The sequence below is a fragment of the Equus caballus genome, chromosome 15 (assembly GCF_041296265.1).
Source record: "Equus caballus isolate H_3958 breed thoroughbred chromosome 15, TB-T2T, whole genome shotgun sequence".
NCBI lineage: Eukaryota > Metazoa > Chordata > Mammalia > Perissodactyla > Equidae > Equus > Equus caballus.
In genome coordinates this window covers 60282978-60299579 of record NC_091698.1, presented here as the reverse complement: position 1 = coordinate 60299579, position 16602 = coordinate 60282978, and the positions used below count along the sequence as shown (strand labels likewise).

Genomic DNA, 16602 nt, shown 5'->3' with positions numbered 1-16602 from the left:
TCAGAAGATCCCATGTCAAAAAGTCCCAGACATCAAATGTCACATAGTGGAATAAACTGATGATAAGAGACCTTAATTAATTTGTTCAAAGTCACATGGCTAAGTATGTGGCAGATGCTGGGTTTCAAACCCAGGTCATTCTGACTGCTAGAGCCTATTCTCCTTTAACACAACCAGCCTCTGATTTTCAATCGTGCAATTATGACATTTTTGTTACAAGGAGTGAAGGTGACCCATGGTGAGTGCATTTCTTCTACTTTATTACTAGTTTCCACCTCCTGGAAATAGGTTACTTCTTTCTCAGAAGACATCACACAGGCTTAGAATGACTGAATTAGCTGAATTAACATATTTAAACTAAAAAACAATTTATTACCAGATTTAGAACTTTAATTTTTAGACTAGCTTACCAGTCTAAAAAGAATTTCTTATAAAAAGAAATCCCTTGGTAAAGATTTTTGTATATTTCAATTAAAGTCGTACAACATTCTATAATCTTAGGTATTGTTTGATCTGAAGTAAGAGCACTACCAAAATAGGGCAGCAATAAAACAAAACAAAAATCTTTATGGCTAACTGACAAAACATACATACCAAAAAGAGTTTAAATGCATTTTTAAGATGCCAGAACTTGTAAGTATAATCCAGAATGTAGTACTTAAACTACTTACCAATCTGACTTTTAGGTGCTCCAGCAACCACTAAATTTAAAGTACTGGAAGACATTTCTTTTCGTGTTGGGTTAACAACACATTCTCCATCAATCATTCCTATTCGTACTGCCCCTAAAATATATAATGAAATGTTGGCAATTATTTAGTAAAAACTCACTTTGCAAGACATTATTCCAGCAATGGCTTCAATCCCTATCTTCAATTATGACCATAATAAAATCCCTATTTCTACCACGGTATTTAAGGCCCACAGGGCATCCTACCCTACCCTACCTTCTGGCCTCACTGGACCACTCTGAGTTGCTCAGATTTCACCGTTTCTTCCACACCTCTGCGATTATGCTCATGCTCTTCTCTTGATCTAGAATGTACTTTCTCCAAAACAAATGCTTACTATCTGATTCTACTGAGGTTCAGCTTAAATGTTGACTACTCTGGGAAGCCCTCCTTCACAATCTGACCTTACAAGGGTAAACTCGACCTTCTCTATCATTTTCTTAGTACTTTGCTATACCTTTATAATACTGTTTATAAATAATTACTTGTCTCTTTCCCATACTTACGCTGAAAGCAAGAACTGCCTCATTCATCTTTGTATTGCTAGTGCCTAGTGTGCCTTTGTTCTTTCAGTGTTTAGGTCAGTATCTGGCATTTATGACACAATAATTATTTACTTTATGAATTATTTTTACATTGCATGATTATGACTTATAACAGCTGTAAATTACAAACACGTTTGTTTTATTCTGAGAATATGTACTCTGACAATTTTCCAGTCAAAAGAAAAAAAACTCCTCATATAGAAGAGGTAACTAAGAAGTCAAAATATCCAGTGACATAAAATCTCTAACACCATAACATATTGCTATCAGAAATGAAACCCAAAGCAAGGATGAAAATGTCTCAAAGAGCAGAAAGGAGTCTTAGAATGTCTGTCATCTAATTCAACTCCCTAAGAGATGATAAATTGGAGTCAACAAATCTACGACCTTGTGTTAGCATGCTCACTAGCATTTTCTGAAAAAACACAAATGTTTATGTTCAAATCCTAACTTACCAACAGGTCCATTCCAAGGAATATCTGATAATGAGAGGGCTACAGAAGCTTAAAAAAAGAAAAGACAAAAGCTGAAATAAAATATTTCATTGCTTTAAAAAAATCAAGTGATCATTTTAATCTTTATTTTTATACTTACCACCATTAATTGCTAGGACATCAGGTTCATTAACACCATCTACTGCTAACAGATTACAAAGGACCTGTAGAAGGTAAAAAAAAATTCAAAGTGCTTAAAAAAAACTACTTGTTTTGGCAGGATTATCATTTACGTGAACATCTTGGCCTAAACTATAGCAGCACTATATGGTTAAAAGTATGGGCTTTATAGTCAAACCCTGAATTCTGGCTATCATTTAACTACATGCTTGACCTTGGACAAATTCCTTAAATCAAGCCTCAAAAGTTTCCTCATCTTTAAAAGGGAAAAACAATAGCAGCGTCTTCCTAAAAGTTTCCTGGAAAATTACAGGAAATATTGTGTGTAAAGCATTTACCACAATGCTGGGCATGTTGCAAGTACACAGTAAATGTTGGCTATTTCTATTACATAAAAGTATTTTTGTCTTCTGTTTGTAAGCATAGAGAAAACAAACCAATGAATTACTTTACACTGCAATAATAAGCCTACGTTATACACTAAAGAAAATAACTTCTTGAGGCTGTGACATCCTTGCAAAGGCCTATTTGCAGGGCATATTTCTTTTTATCAAATAAAGTGTATATGGGTCATTATTCTGAAAGAAAATAATTTCAGAAATTATTAAAATATAACAAAGCAGAGGTTTAGAGGACCCATTAATAAAGAAAGGTAATGAAGGTAAGTTGTTTTGATTATTCTAGCCACTGTTACTAATATGACCTGTATGGCCCAGCCTCATCTATCCCCACCCACCTCAATCACAATGACCTTCCTTCTTTCAGACTCACCAATTTCTTTCCTGCCTCAGGGCTTTCATACTTCCCATTCCATCTGTCTGCAATGCTTTCCCCAAACTCCTTGGCTGGCTAATGCCTACTCATAATTCAGGTATCAGCACAAAGTGACACTGAGTAAATGTTAGCCATCTTTTTAAAAAAACAATATAAAATGCAGCAGCATCACCAAAAATTCTTACTGTGTATTCTTTACAATGTTTAGCCTAGGAGGTATTATAGAGATTCCTTAAGTTAGTTTTGATTGAAGTGGAAACAAATAAACCTAAAGCAGAACCTACCTGTGTATCATAAAAGTAGCCAGCTGGAAAGAGAGGTCTAATTGAACGATCTGCCAAAACAAAACAAAGAGAAGACATTAACTAGTACTGACAGAAGTTGTTTTACAGTTCAAAACTTTTCCCCATTAAACACCAGGCTAAAAAAATAATACAGCTAGCTATTCAATGTCAAGAAAAAAGTAAAAATAAAAATAAAAAAATCCCTTGGACTGATTTACTGAGAGGACATAGATGAATGTCAGTGTTTCAATTAATACACACCATGCCCTAACAAGAAAAAATTACTAGGGCAAGAAAACACAATTCTAAAATTGAGGAGCAACTTTTCATATATAAGTAGAGGAGAGAACAGGAACGATTAAGGGGCTTAGTGGTTAGGTTCATGTGCTCCACTTCCATGGCCTGGGGCTTGCTGGTTTGGATCATGGGCGCGGACCTGCATGCCTCATCAAGCCATGCTGTGGTGGCATCATACATAGAAGAACTAGAAGGACTTACAACTAGGATATACAGCTATGCACTGGGGCTTTGGGGAGGGAAAAAAAGGGGAAGACTGTCAACAGATGTTGGCTCAGGGCCAATCTTAAAAAAAAGAATAGGAAAGATTAAGAGCAGACCAAAAGAAAATCCTTCCTTGGCATTCTGTGTGTGACAAATGCATATAACTACACACACTAGCAATTTATGTGTAGAAGAGCTATAAACTACATATGATCCTACAATATTTAAGGATATCAAAGATTTGAAAGATTATAGACATATTTCAGTGGTTAATGAATATAATGCTTTCAAGAATTATAAGGGGCTGGCTCCGTGGCCAAGTGGTTAAGTTCGTGCGCTCTGCTGTGGCGGCCCAGGATTCAGATCCTGGGCGCATACATGGCACCGCTCATCAGGCCACGTTGAGGCGGTGTCCCACATCCCACAACCAGAAGGACCTGCAACTAAGATATACAACTATGTACGGGGGGCGGGGGGGGGGGGGGGGGGGGGGGGGGGTTGGGGAGATAAAGCAGGAAAAAAAAAAAAGAATTACTATACGGAACATGAAAATGAAAAATACTAGGGATAGGTTCAACAGAGAGCCGTGAGCCACAGAATTTATATGCTCAATAGAGATTCATTTGTTTAGTCAACAAATATTTACTGAATGCCTGTTTTGTGCCAGGTAGTATACCAGGTACAAGGGATTCAGTAGTGAACAAACAGAAAGGTTTTTCTCTCATGGAGCCCACATTTAAATGAGGTGATACAGAGAGTAAATAATTTCAGGTGGTGTTCATGTAATGAAGAAAAATTCAAGAGAGACTGTAGAACACAGATGGAAGAGAAGAGATGCTAACACAGGAATATCAAAGACGGTTAATGCCTCTATCTTAATATCTTACCTATTACTCGACTTGTAAGAATTTCTTTATCAGAAGAACCAATCTCTCTTCTAAGATAGTTTGTGGGAATTCTACCTGCTGCAGCAGCCTTCTGTCTATAGTCAACCTGAAGTAGCAATGAAAAAAATGAAATTCATTTGACTCCTTTTTGTAATAACAAACTATCCCCCAAGAACTACTATATTGATACTAATTCTCCTGAGGCTGCTAACAACACATTCCAGACTAAGAGGATTTTATTTACTTTTAGCATTTTGTATCTCTTGGGGAAAGGAGAAATGTTTCAGCAAACTGATTTTAAAAAAAGTCTTCACTTAGCAGTCAGATGACTATCTAGCCTCACTACTTCCCACAGTAGCTTATTCTGGGCAAGTCAAACATTGCCTTTTTTGTATAAACTCTGTTAATTGTAACTGCATTCCCCTTTTCATAATAGAAAGAAGCCAAAAAATCCTAACTCTTCACTAAACATATACTTGCAGAATCATACTGAAGGAAAACCTATGAAAGCAATGTTCACTCAACATCAAAGGACTCATGCACTTCCACTGTTCTTGTCAACTCAATGCATCTGGACATTCTAAACTATGCTTACTGCTAATATGAGAAGTGGTTATGAAGCAATCAATTTAAATTCGTTTAATGACTCAGTATCAAACAAGGAAAATCCTTTGTTGTATGAAGTTTACATTTTGCACCCATTACACTGTACAAAAATATCACAAATTCTACATTTATGCTATATTACAGTTCAGGTAAATCAGTAAATACTTACCACCAAAGGCAAGAACTGGGAAGGTGAAGGTTTTGTTTTACTGACTGCTGTGACCATCACCGCAGTGTCACCTGACTTAAATATAAACAACACTGGTAAATTCCTTTAAACTCATATTAACATATAAGTAGTGACTGAATGAAACCTCGTTCCAGTTAAACCCAAGGAAAGAGAACTGTTATTCCATGACTCCATGACAATGAAAATAATAATTCACAAATAGTCCTACCTTGATCTCTTTTACATGATCATGATCTATATTAGAATAGTCACTGAGCTTTTCGAAAGCAATAGAACTAAAAGGAGAAAAGTTCACTGATAGCTTAGTTACATCCAATTGATTTTCTACTTCTTATGAGGAAATTTAGGTTATATATAAAGAAAAATTTCTTAAATATTAGTATTAAAGAAAACAATAAAATCACTTTCTCTAGAAAAGCATTACAATTTATTAACAGAATAAAAGAGAACCCCAAGTTTGGAAGAGATCTTAATATATCCAGCCCTCTGACTCCCTAGTTGTCTGGAATGGTTCTGACGCTAGAAATGGTCTGAATTAATTTCCAGCACCACAATTCTAAGTTACATTATGTTATAAAGATAGTCAGTACTGGTCTCCATAACCGTTTTTAAGACGAAAATTTTAAAACCTAGACTTTTTACCTGTACTACAGCAGAGCCATCTGCAAATCTGGCCAGTTTTCCAGAGGATATTTCTAATTTTCTGTTTAAAAATAAAAATTCAATACAAAAGGACTTAGGTCACCAGTACAAAGGAAAACACATATCCATGCAGAAATTTGCACACGAACGTTCACAGCAGCATTATTCATAATAGCCCCAAAATGGAAACAACTCAAATGTCTGTCAACTGATGAATGAACAAACAAAATGTGGTATAACACATAAAGTGTAATACTGTTCAGCCATAAAAAAAAATGAACTACTGATACTTGTTACAACATGGATAAGCCTTGGAAACATTATGCTAAATGAAAGAAGGCAGTCACAAAAGACACATATCATATGATCCCATTCATATGAAATGCCCAGAATAGGCAAATGTACAGAGACAGAAAGTAGCATCAGATCACCACCCACCTACTGCTGAAATCAGTAGTCATGCTCTGCTTAAGGATGGGGGCAAGTTCTGAGAAATGCATAATTAGGTGATATTGTCATTATTCTAGCATCATAGAATGCATTTACACAAACCTAGATGGTATGACCTACTATACACCTAAGCTATATGGTACTAATTTTACGGGACCACCGTCATATATGCAGTCTGTTGTTGACTGAAACATCGTTATGCAGCTCATGACTGTATTAAATTAAGGTTTTATGTGGTCAAACGTAAATTTGGGGTCTTGAAATTTTGTTTGATCCTAAAAAAGAATATGCTACCAGTACTTCTCAAGACATACCAGGAATTGGAATTCCATCTACTAATGTGAATTATGAATGTCTGAGTGATACCTGTGATGGGGTGGGTAGTATCTCTAAATAGATTGAAGTGAGCCCAAGACACAGAGAAGAGCTCTGAAAGCTACAGTTCTATTCCACTGATGGGGATCTTGACCCAGAATTTTTGGGATTGCCCACAGTGGCATATTCTGACCACTTCGGTCTGAGGATAACATGTATCACTTCTTCTCAGCTTCCACTGGTGAAAACCAGGTACATGGCCCCATCTATATGTAGGCACTAGCATTGTCCCAAAGAAGAGAGCACATGTACTCAACAGCATGAGCCAAGGAATGGACTATCCCCTCCCTGGCTAAGAACCAGCCCTCTTGTATCAACAGGCAGAGAAGTGGAGCCAGGGAAGCACTGTTAAGCTTCTAACACGAATATATCTACAATGGGGACTGATCAAATCAGTGAGAAAAACAAACATGTCTGCAGTACCCAAGATGTTCTCAAACATGCATTCTTGGATTTATATATTTATTCAAACACCAAATTCTACCTTCTTTGTTCCCTCTGTTGAGTCTACCCAGTGTCTCCTTAGGGGTCCTAGGTCACTCACCAGATAGTTCTATGGTCCTGCCTTGGTGACTGCCCTAATTCAAACTGTTTTTCTTCCAGGTGTTTGCAATTTATATTATGCAAAGAACCAGGTGGCTACTCTCCATTATAGCTCATGATTTCAGCTGATGTTAACTAACCTATGTAATTTTTTTCTGTCCCTGCACTTTTAGTTCTGTTTTTGGTGCAAAATTGTTAGTACTTTTGTATTTCATGGTTGATTTTACCTCTTACCAATTTACTCTCCTATATTTTATGTATCAGATAGCTCTAAATACGTACAAAATTGATAACACATCAGTAGTTTCTGGGGATTGGAACTGGGTGGCTATGGAACTGTATGAGGAGATTTTTGGGCTTTTTAAATGTTGAACCATGTAAGTGAATACCTAATTAAAAACTACTTTCGAAAAAATAAATAATAAAAAGGATAAGATGAGCAGGGAGATCCTATTGGTAGGGAGAAGACTGGGAGGAGGTAACTGAGAAACAGAGAAAGGGAAGAGAGGAGCCACCTGCCACAGGAAGTAGAACTCCAGGGAGAGAGATGCTTAATGAACATTTTTAGAAATATTTGCAGAATGATAGGGAATGTAACCACCTTCCTCCAACTTCTACCAAGAAAAATTCAGTAATATAAAACAAAAACAAAAACAAACACCTACCCTTAAGATTAGCCTCGCATATGTTGCTAAACTCACATTTCACCTTTTGCTCCATCCACAGTGAGTTATTTGTAACTACTCAAATGCACTCTCTCACTTCTCTGTAACTATACTTGCCACTTTATCTGCTTTCTCCTTGCTAATTCCTCCTCGCCCTTCAAGATTCACCTCCAATGGCAAGCTTTAGGGTGGGATAAGTATGCCTTTGTGCTCCCTTAGCACCTTGTCCAGACCTCTCCCACAGTGATTTTCCCAATACTGAACCTGTGTTTATCTTACTCCCTCATCAGACTCTATCTCCTGTGCCCTGTTCAAAGTAGATGCTCAATAAAAGCTTGCTGAAATGAAAATCAAATAGTTGCCTCAAAGGTTACTGTGAGTATTAAATACACTATCTGAAAAACACTTACCACAGTAGTATGTATCCACCTCCTAGGGCATTGTGAAGAATACATATGATAACAAATATAAAGTGCATGTTACATAGTAGCCACTCAAATGCTCCAAACAACAAACTTATGACAAAGCTAAAAGAATTGATTTACTCAGCAGGTATGATATTTATGAATCTAGTTGTTACAACACATGATACAGGTTAAAAAGAACTAGTTACAAAAAAGGTTCAGGTTGACTAATCAAAGTAGTTTGTTTATGGGAAATTTGGAGGGCAGGGGCTGATCTTGTTACTTTGAGTCCCTAGCACATAGTAGGTGTCTGTTGAATGAAATGTTCTGGTGCATTTCTTCAACGAAGACTATTGAGTCCTTGAAGAATGGAAGAGATACCCACTCCCTCAAAAACTCAGAATCAAAGAATGCCAGAGGTGGAAAGAGCCTTAGAGATCATCTAGTCTAGGGGTCAACAAACTATAGCCTGTTTCTGTACAGCCTTTCAGCTAAGAATGTTTTTTACACTTTCAAAGGGTTTGTAAACACACATGAATATGTGACAGACAGTATGCAGCTCACAAAACCTAAAATATTTACTATCTAGCCCCTTACAGAACAAGTTTGCAGGCCTTTGATCTAATCCAGTCTCTTCATTTTGTGAAAAAAGTGGTGAAGTAACTTGTCCAAGATCAGTCAGTAAGTTAGGGAGGAAGGCCTGGATCCAAAGCTAGATTTTCCAGCTCTTTGTATGAACTAGGGTCAAATTTGTTCTAAAGTACATGTTAAACATGTACATATATAAAGTAAGCGTTAGTTTTATTTGTTCTAAAAATGATTCAAGTAGGAGTTTTTAAATAGTGACTTTAGACGTGAATTCAGGCAAACAGACCCCTGGAAAAAGTATGGGTTTTGTAACAGAGAAACACAAGTTCAAAATCCACCTAGTTTCATAGTAGTACCTTTGATGACTGAGAAAGTTACTTAACTTTTTCTGAGCCTCTGTAGTCTTAACTATAAAATGGGGTTAATAGAACCTTTACTGCAGGTTTAAAAAGAGAGTATCATATAACTAGTGTTCAATAAACTGACGTTTCCCTTCCCTTCTTATCCAGGGTCATACTGGCCAGGCTTTTGGGCAATAAATTAGACTGAATGATCTAGCATCCATTGTCAACTCATTATCCCGAGGTGGGACGTTTCCCATTTCAGAGTACAGGAGTCCCCGGAAGTAAAGAGAATGGAAGTCAGGTGGGCAGACTCAGCTAGAGAATGGAAGCCCAGAACAGGGCAAGAGGGAGAGCCAAGAAGCAAAGGACATGAGGCTGAGACAGTGCGGGAAGGGCTACGATGCTAGGAGACAAACTCCAAACCAGGAAAGGAAAACTTGGAATTAAGTTTGGGGTAAAGAGATCTGGGTTTCCTGATTCCTACCCTAGGAGATGAATGTACCTGGGCTGGCCAGACAGGACGCCTCGTGAAAGGACAGAGAACGCACGCCATTCCTTACCTGCTGCCTAAGTCCACGGCCACGGCTCGAGACCCCGCGCCACCCCATAGTGCTCGCACCTGCATCTGGGTGAGCGCCCGATCCCGGCCTGGCAGACGGAGGGGACCATCACCCAGGGGCCGGAGCCGGAGGCACGAGCAGCAATGCCTGCAGGCCGCCATGACACCCGGCACGCGATCAACCCGGGCTGCGCCCTGATTGGCTCACTCTGCAGATAGTGCGGCGGAGCTTGATGCAGTTTCGTTTCCGTGGTGCTTCTGGGGAACGCCGCTGAAGCGGAAACTTTGGCCGTTTTCTACGAAGACTAGAGAGGGTCAAACCTGTCTGAACGCGATTGTGACACCGTATCTTTCCTCTTTCAGTATCTGCCAATGAAAGTCAGTTATAAAACTAACGGGTATTTTTGTTTGTTTTTTGCTATTGTAGTTTAAAAGAAAGTCCTAGAAGAATGCTTTTAATAAGTAGAGTAAATATGGTAATAATAGAAGTCATCAGACAACACATTATTACTATATGGCCTCTGTGAGATAAGAATTAGGAGAATTTGTGTGGTGGATCATGGAAAGAGATCTCTCTCTGCCCTCCTCGGCCCTGGTTTTTATTTTATGAATTTCACACAACAAATATTTTACTGCAAAGGTTTGCATTAATTTATTTCTAGTAAGTTGATTTCATTTCTTATTGACCTATATCATTATTTTAGATATCTTTATCGTTATTTTGATTCATCATTTCCATTGTTAATGTTTAAAAATTCATTTCTCTGCCCTTTTTGGTCAAATGTTAATATTTTCTAGACCAACTCTTAAATGCAAAATGTCAGCTTTATATAAAAAATGTTTTGGAAAATGAAAAAAATGTTTTTGGAATTTGACAAAATGTTAGCAGGTGGATAAATTTCTCCCACCCCTCTTAATCCAGTCTGTTAGAAAATCTTTGAATGAACCAATGACCATTTTTCTATTATGAGAGTCTTATTTCTCTTTTAAGGTTATAAATCCCTTCCCAAAAGATATCCAAACAAAACCCAACACACACTCCAGCATGGTTTAAGAACTAAAAATGTGGCACTCCAAACAGAAAAATGATTTGGTGGCAAGGCAGCCACCTTTGCTTTCCTGACTCCTTGCTTTCATGAGCTATTATCACTGATTTGGAATTTCCATGCCAATTGAAGGGATTACGACAACTCTGTCTATGGGTATTTAGTGTTAAAGTAGTCTTTGCCTCTTCCTCCACCTTTGTGTTTACCTTATGTTGCCACTGTGTTTTCAAGACCAACCCATTGAAACCTATCATGATGACAAGTCTGTCAGAATCTACTTGCCATAATACAACATGACTTTGGATTTACAAAAAAAGGAATACTAAATCACCTTTTGGTAATGTGCTTAAGTACCATATCATCATTTTCATTCAGGCGTATTGCCTAATAGTTCAGAGCATAGACTTGCAGTTAGTCCTGAGTGGTCCCAATCTTGGCTCTGTCGTTTACTAGTTATGTGACCCTGGCTCTCTGAACTTCAGTTTCTTTGTCTATAGAAATGGATAATATTGTGAATCTCACAGGGTTTTTGTAAAGATTAAGTGTGATAGAGGATGTAAGAGGTTTGTCACAGTATCTGGCACACTGTCAGAACTATAAATGGTAGATCCAGCTTTGATCCAGCCGTTTCTTAATTTTCTCTTTAATCTCCTCTGAAATACCAAACAACCGTCTTTCCTTTAGAATACATGGATCAGTTAGCTTTCATCCAGCTGCTAATGCTAGAAGGCACCATTTACATGTTAAGCCCACCTGTTTCCTCACACCAATACAAAATAATTGAAATGGTAGTAAGTGGATCAGAAACTCAAAGGCAAAAGTGGGTTCTGAAATCTTGTGGCGTAGCTTTGTTATGAAGTAGTCATACAGATGATCCAGGAGTTTATACTAAGCTTTTTAAGATTAACATAGAAATAAAAATATAAAAAGTTTAAATTCTTGTGGTTTTAATTACTGAAGCTATGATCCGTGAGGTTCAATCTGAAATGTGACATTCTAGAAGTATAGTTCTGCACAGTATTGTTTGACAGCCAAAGTGTAATTTAAAAGGAATTTCTTTACCTATAAGTCTTCAAGGACATTAAAAGTGATCCAGTTTAAATTCATCAGCAGTGTTTCTCAGATCTCCTTTTCTCTTTTCTTCAAACTCCAATGAACCTGCATCAAAAAAGTTAATACCACTACATGCTCTGAGTAACAATTTCATTTAAGTGAAACATCATTGCATTAAATTATTGTTAATTGAAATTTAATTTGGTTTGCAGTTTGGTTTAGACAGTAGATACATTTATTTTAGTTTTATGACTGTCTAAGAGCTACAAGAATAAGGAGTTTATGTCTTGTTATATATTTCCAAGTACTTAAGCAACATAAGAAGTATCAGCAGACACTGAAGGAGTCCCTGAAAATTTTTTCTCTGGAAAGAATGTAACCTACTCAACTTTAAGAAAGACTGCTCTACACCATTGGCAGAGGGATCTTTCTGAATCGTAAATCTAATTGTGTCTCCATCCTGATTGTTTCTTCAGTGGCTTCCTAAATCTTTAATCTACAGGATAAAATCTAAACTGCTTGTGTGGGTTCTAAGTATTTCCTATTTAGCCTCATCGATTTCGACTTACTACCCTATTTCCCTCCCTCCCTCTCCTCATTTTATTTGCCAGGTAAACTGAACTACTTGTTCTGCTCAAACATACCACCCTCTCTCCTGCCTCTGTGTCTTTGCATGTAGGATTCTCGATGCTTGGCACCCATTCCCTTCCATGTATTAATCTGTCAAACTCAGTTTTCAGGTCTCAGCTTCATTACTATCCATTCTGATTTCCCCAGGCTGACTTATGGGTACAATTTATGTCTGTCCTTCCACTTAATTAATTCATATAGTCATATTTCATGCATGGAAGTGAATGTGGGAGTAGGTGTTGCATAGTGATTAAAAGTGCTGGCTCTGTCATTAGATTGTCTAGGTTTGAATCTCACCTCTTTCGCCTCCTAAACATGTGACTCTTGGTAAGTTGCTTACCCTTCCTATGCCTCAGTTTCATTTCTGAAATGACAATGATAACAGTACCTACCTCTTGGGATTATTATGCAGATTTAAATGCAATCTCATTTTTATGGAACTAAGCATAGTCCCTGGCACATGGAAAACGTAATAAGGTTTTATAATATTTATTGAATACCTGAGTTATGCCAGGCATTATGCTAGGCTTAGGGGATATAGGGGTATTGAGACAGTCATTGGACATAATAATCCCTGCTTTTTGGAGCTTGCAGTCTAGAATGAGAGTCTGACAAAAACACAACCAAACAAATAAACAGAAAAATTAGACTGTGATTAAGGCTAAGAAGGAAATAAACTAGGTGCGAAGATTGAGAATAACAGGTTGGAGGGAGAACTTACTTCAAGTAAGATGGCTAGGGAAAGCCTTCCTGACGAGGAGACATTTAAGCAGCTCTGAAGGATAAGAAAGAGACAGCTTCTGAAACATGGGGGCCAGGTGGGAGCAGCAACTTGCAGGGAGGAGGGTTGCCCCTGAGTCAGGAAAGAGTTTGGCTTCTGTGAGGACACGGAATGGCCAGTGTGGCTAGAGAACAGTAAGTAGGAGTATTGCAGAGATGGAGTAGGAGAGAAAGGCACTGGAAAGTTTAAAGAGGGAAGTAGCATGATCTAGTCTACATTTTAAGATGGTCCCTCTGGCTGCTGAGTCCAGAATAGATTGGAGGAGGACAAGAGAGAAGCGTAAAGATTAGGAGTAATAGGGTGGCAAATGTGACAAGGAGAAAGGATGGACAGATTTGGAATATATTTTAGCGTTGGAATTGATAGGACTTGCTGGTGAATTGGATACTGGGAGAGGGGAATTAAGGCTATTAATAAGCTTAGATGGGTCAGAAATGCAGTATCTGGGGTACTCAAGAGTAGCTGTCAAGACAGTTGGATCTTAGCGTAGGACTCAAGGAGACGACTAGAGTAATATGTGAGTAATCAGCATACCAATGACATCACAAGCCATGGAAATGCCTGATATCACCTAGAGAGATGGTAGGGAGAAAAGAGAAGAAGGCCTGGGTCTAAGTCCTGAGGAGGGAGAGGCTGCCAAGGCTGTGGAGATGGAGCCAGTGTTGATGCAGGAGGAAAGCTAGGATGTATTATTTTGGGTATTTTCCATTTGCACCCACTCCATCCATTCACTACCCTTCTCAGCTCTGCTCTGTGCCCCAAGTGGCTGATATATGGATTGAAACACCCCAGCTCCCTGGCCCTCTGACTTTTGATTGGGTCAGCCAACAGGAGGCACCAGCAGGATATCAGAGGGCAAGAAGAGAGAGAAACTAAAAATATGGAACCATAATTCTTTATGGTGTGGCATTGACTGCATCCGCCTGTCACTACAGCACTTGCCAGGTGGCCCAGCTTTCTTGGCTCTAGCTATCACTCCAATTACACTGTTTCTTCTCCTTGCCACTTCAAGCCTTAACAGTTTCCCACTGTTGCTTATCCCTCTGTGCCTCAGCATTCTAATTGTTAGTTTCAGAATCTAGTAAATAGTCTGTAAATAGCCCTTTCACTAAATTCTCTTCAGAACTCATCTGAGTATGCCCTCTGTTTCCTGCTTCCCTGTGCACTGCTCCTCAGAGAGGGTCTTTCTGTACACTCTCCCAGCAGTAGACCACTGTTACTTGTTCCTAGAAGGTTGTTACCCTGGAGATGGGAGCTGAGGGGCCATGCTGTTCTAATTGACCCTCAGTCTTAGGAAGGTATTGTGTCCCTGGTTTTTGGGTGGGAGTAGCATCTCTGTGCTCATGCCCCTCTCCCAGCTGTAATTCTGGGCCCAGCATGTATTCTGCTGCTTCTGCAGGGTGTAAAAGGTTATGTTCTATTCCTTCTCTCACCTGGGGGTTTTCCCAGTGCCTTAGGGTGATAGTATTTGCTACCTTCTCACAGTGTATAAGGCTTTTATTCCTTATATAGGAGAGGTAGGGGAGAAGGATCCAGTGGGGCTTCCACCTTTCCTGCAGTGGCTTCTGTCCTTCTTCCCCAAGCCTGCATCATGAGGGACACTTTCTCAGGACTCTTGATCTTACCCTAGTCTTTTTTGTGAGTGCCCAGTGAGGTCTACAGAGAAGATCCTGTGAGTAGTTGCCAATTCCTTTTGTGTCTGCAACCCCCAGGGGTTCTATATTCTCTCCGTAGCCCACAGTTGGCCTTTAGCAATTGGTTAAAAAATTTAGTTGAATTCTTCTTACCAATGTCTGCTGGTGACTGTGCCAGGTAAGCAATGGCTCATCCTCTTCTCTCACTGGAGGCTCTTTTCTTTTCTTAGATTTCAGATTAGTTGGATGCTCTTAGCTCTCTGATGGGTTCTAGGAGAGTTGTGAATTTTCAGATTGTCTGGCTTTGTTGCTACTGTTGTTATTGTTATTATTGTCACAAGGGTGGGATACTTTTTCCAGATTTCTGCATCCTAAGCAGAAACCACAGGTCTCACATGCAATTCAAAACCTCTCCTCTCCACTAGTCCAGAGAAGTGAAGAAAGGGTATAATTTGTTCTTTCACTGTTTTTTTTTTAGCCTCCTCCTGCGTCCATAATTTTTACGGCTCTTTCAGGATTGGGACACAGGAGGAGGGAGCAGAAGAGGGATGAAAGTTTTCAGTTTCTGGAGCCAATGGTGTTCTTATTTGACACTGGCTGGTTTTCATGTCAACCATTACTACAGACATCCCAAAGCTAGCTCTGTTATGGGGTGTGTGTGGGGGTTGTCTGGTGACCTCTGCTGGGACCACCAAATTGCTCAGTTTCCTAATCTAGGTATTCTCTGGGTGACCTTTTGGGATCTTCTCAGCTTCTGCTCCTTGTTGTCTGTTGCACAGCTTCTCAACGCTGAGATACTCTTATTTTGGTTCTTAGCCCTCTTGGGTGAAGTACCATCAAAATGGCTTCCTTGGGTTCTCTTTGCCCACAAACCCACACATCCTTTCCCTCCAAATAGGTAGACTTGAAGTTTGTCTCAAACTGACCTCTTTTCTTGCCTTGTCATTGCAGGTGGCTCCAGTAAGTCTCTACATTCCAAATTCTCTTATGTGGGAAGCAAGCACTAGTGTCTATATCTTAAATGTCCCTGTGTGGCCACTTAGAAGTAGCAGGGTGGACCCTCACCAAAATTTGTTTTGGATGTCAAGACTGATGTCACACACACACATGCCCCAAGTGGGTATGAAAAGGTTTATTATTTGCATAATGAGACTTTTTGGAGGGAGTATGTCAGACTTCACAAGCTGGTCTGAAAATGGCTTGAGAGAGCAAGGAAAGGATGCTGGCCTGGAGTTTTTAATATGGTTATGATATAGGACTGGAGTGAGGGTCCCTATGTGTGGGTGGGCAGAGGCTTATGTGGTTTGAATTTCCCACTAGTGCCAAAGGAGAGAGAACTCAAGCTTTCTCATCAGCTTGCCAAGATGTAGGGCACAAGGAGATGAGGGAGTGTGAGGGTTAAAAGTTATCAGCAATCAAATATCAAAAAATGGATTCAAATTCTTCAGCTCTATGGGACATGTCAAGCCTTCCTGAAAGCTCTTTTACTGTGTTTGCTCCTGTTTCATGTCAGCACAGGGCTATTCTACAGCTTAATAAATGTCCACTTGGGGAGGGAAATGCCAACATTTCCCTCATTCTCTCTCAGTGGTTCTCTTGGGCTCCCATTGCTTGGTTTGGTTGAGGCTCTGTCTTCCTCCATGGAGAGGGGAGGGAAAATACCACATCATTCCTGATTAGGCTGGCAATTCTCTACCTCATTGACTCTCTTCAATTCTATGTCCAAATTTCAAATATTCTCTATTTTGGCTGGAAT

General features: G+C 39.1%; 1 protein-coding gene and 1 long non-coding RNA gene across 9 annotated transcripts in view; one reads left to right on the top strand and one right to left on the bottom strand.

Annotated features, from left to right (window-relative positions):
- The window catches only part of PNPT1 (polyribonucleotide nucleotidyltransferase 1), a 46370-nt gene extending 34522 nt beyond the window's left edge, over positions 1-11848 (bottom strand). The window contains exons 1-8 of one of the 2 annotated variants that reach the window (XM_005599973.4): positions 9704-11848; positions 5775-5835; positions 5112-5186; positions 4337-4442; positions 2949-2998; positions 1871-1934; positions 1732-1779; positions 672-785 (exon numbers count right to left, since the gene is read on the bottom strand). In XM_005599973.4, the coding sequence (XP_005600030.1) occupies positions 672-785; positions 1732-1779; positions 1871-1934; positions 2949-2998; positions 4337-4442; positions 5112-5186; positions 5775-5835; positions 9704-9864 (679 nt within the window). In that variant the 5' untranslated portion in view covers positions 9865-11848. The remainder of the gene's footprint in view (positions 1-671; positions 786-1731; positions 1780-1870; positions 1935-2948; positions 2999-4336; positions 4443-5111; positions 5187-5774; positions 5836-9703) is intronic. The other variant, XM_023619659.2, reaches the window with a different exon arrangement.
- LOC138917691 (uncharacterized) overlaps positions 1-16602 on the top strand; it is a 389144-nt gene that overhangs the window by 56795 nt on the left and 315747 nt on the right. The window lies entirely within an intron of this gene.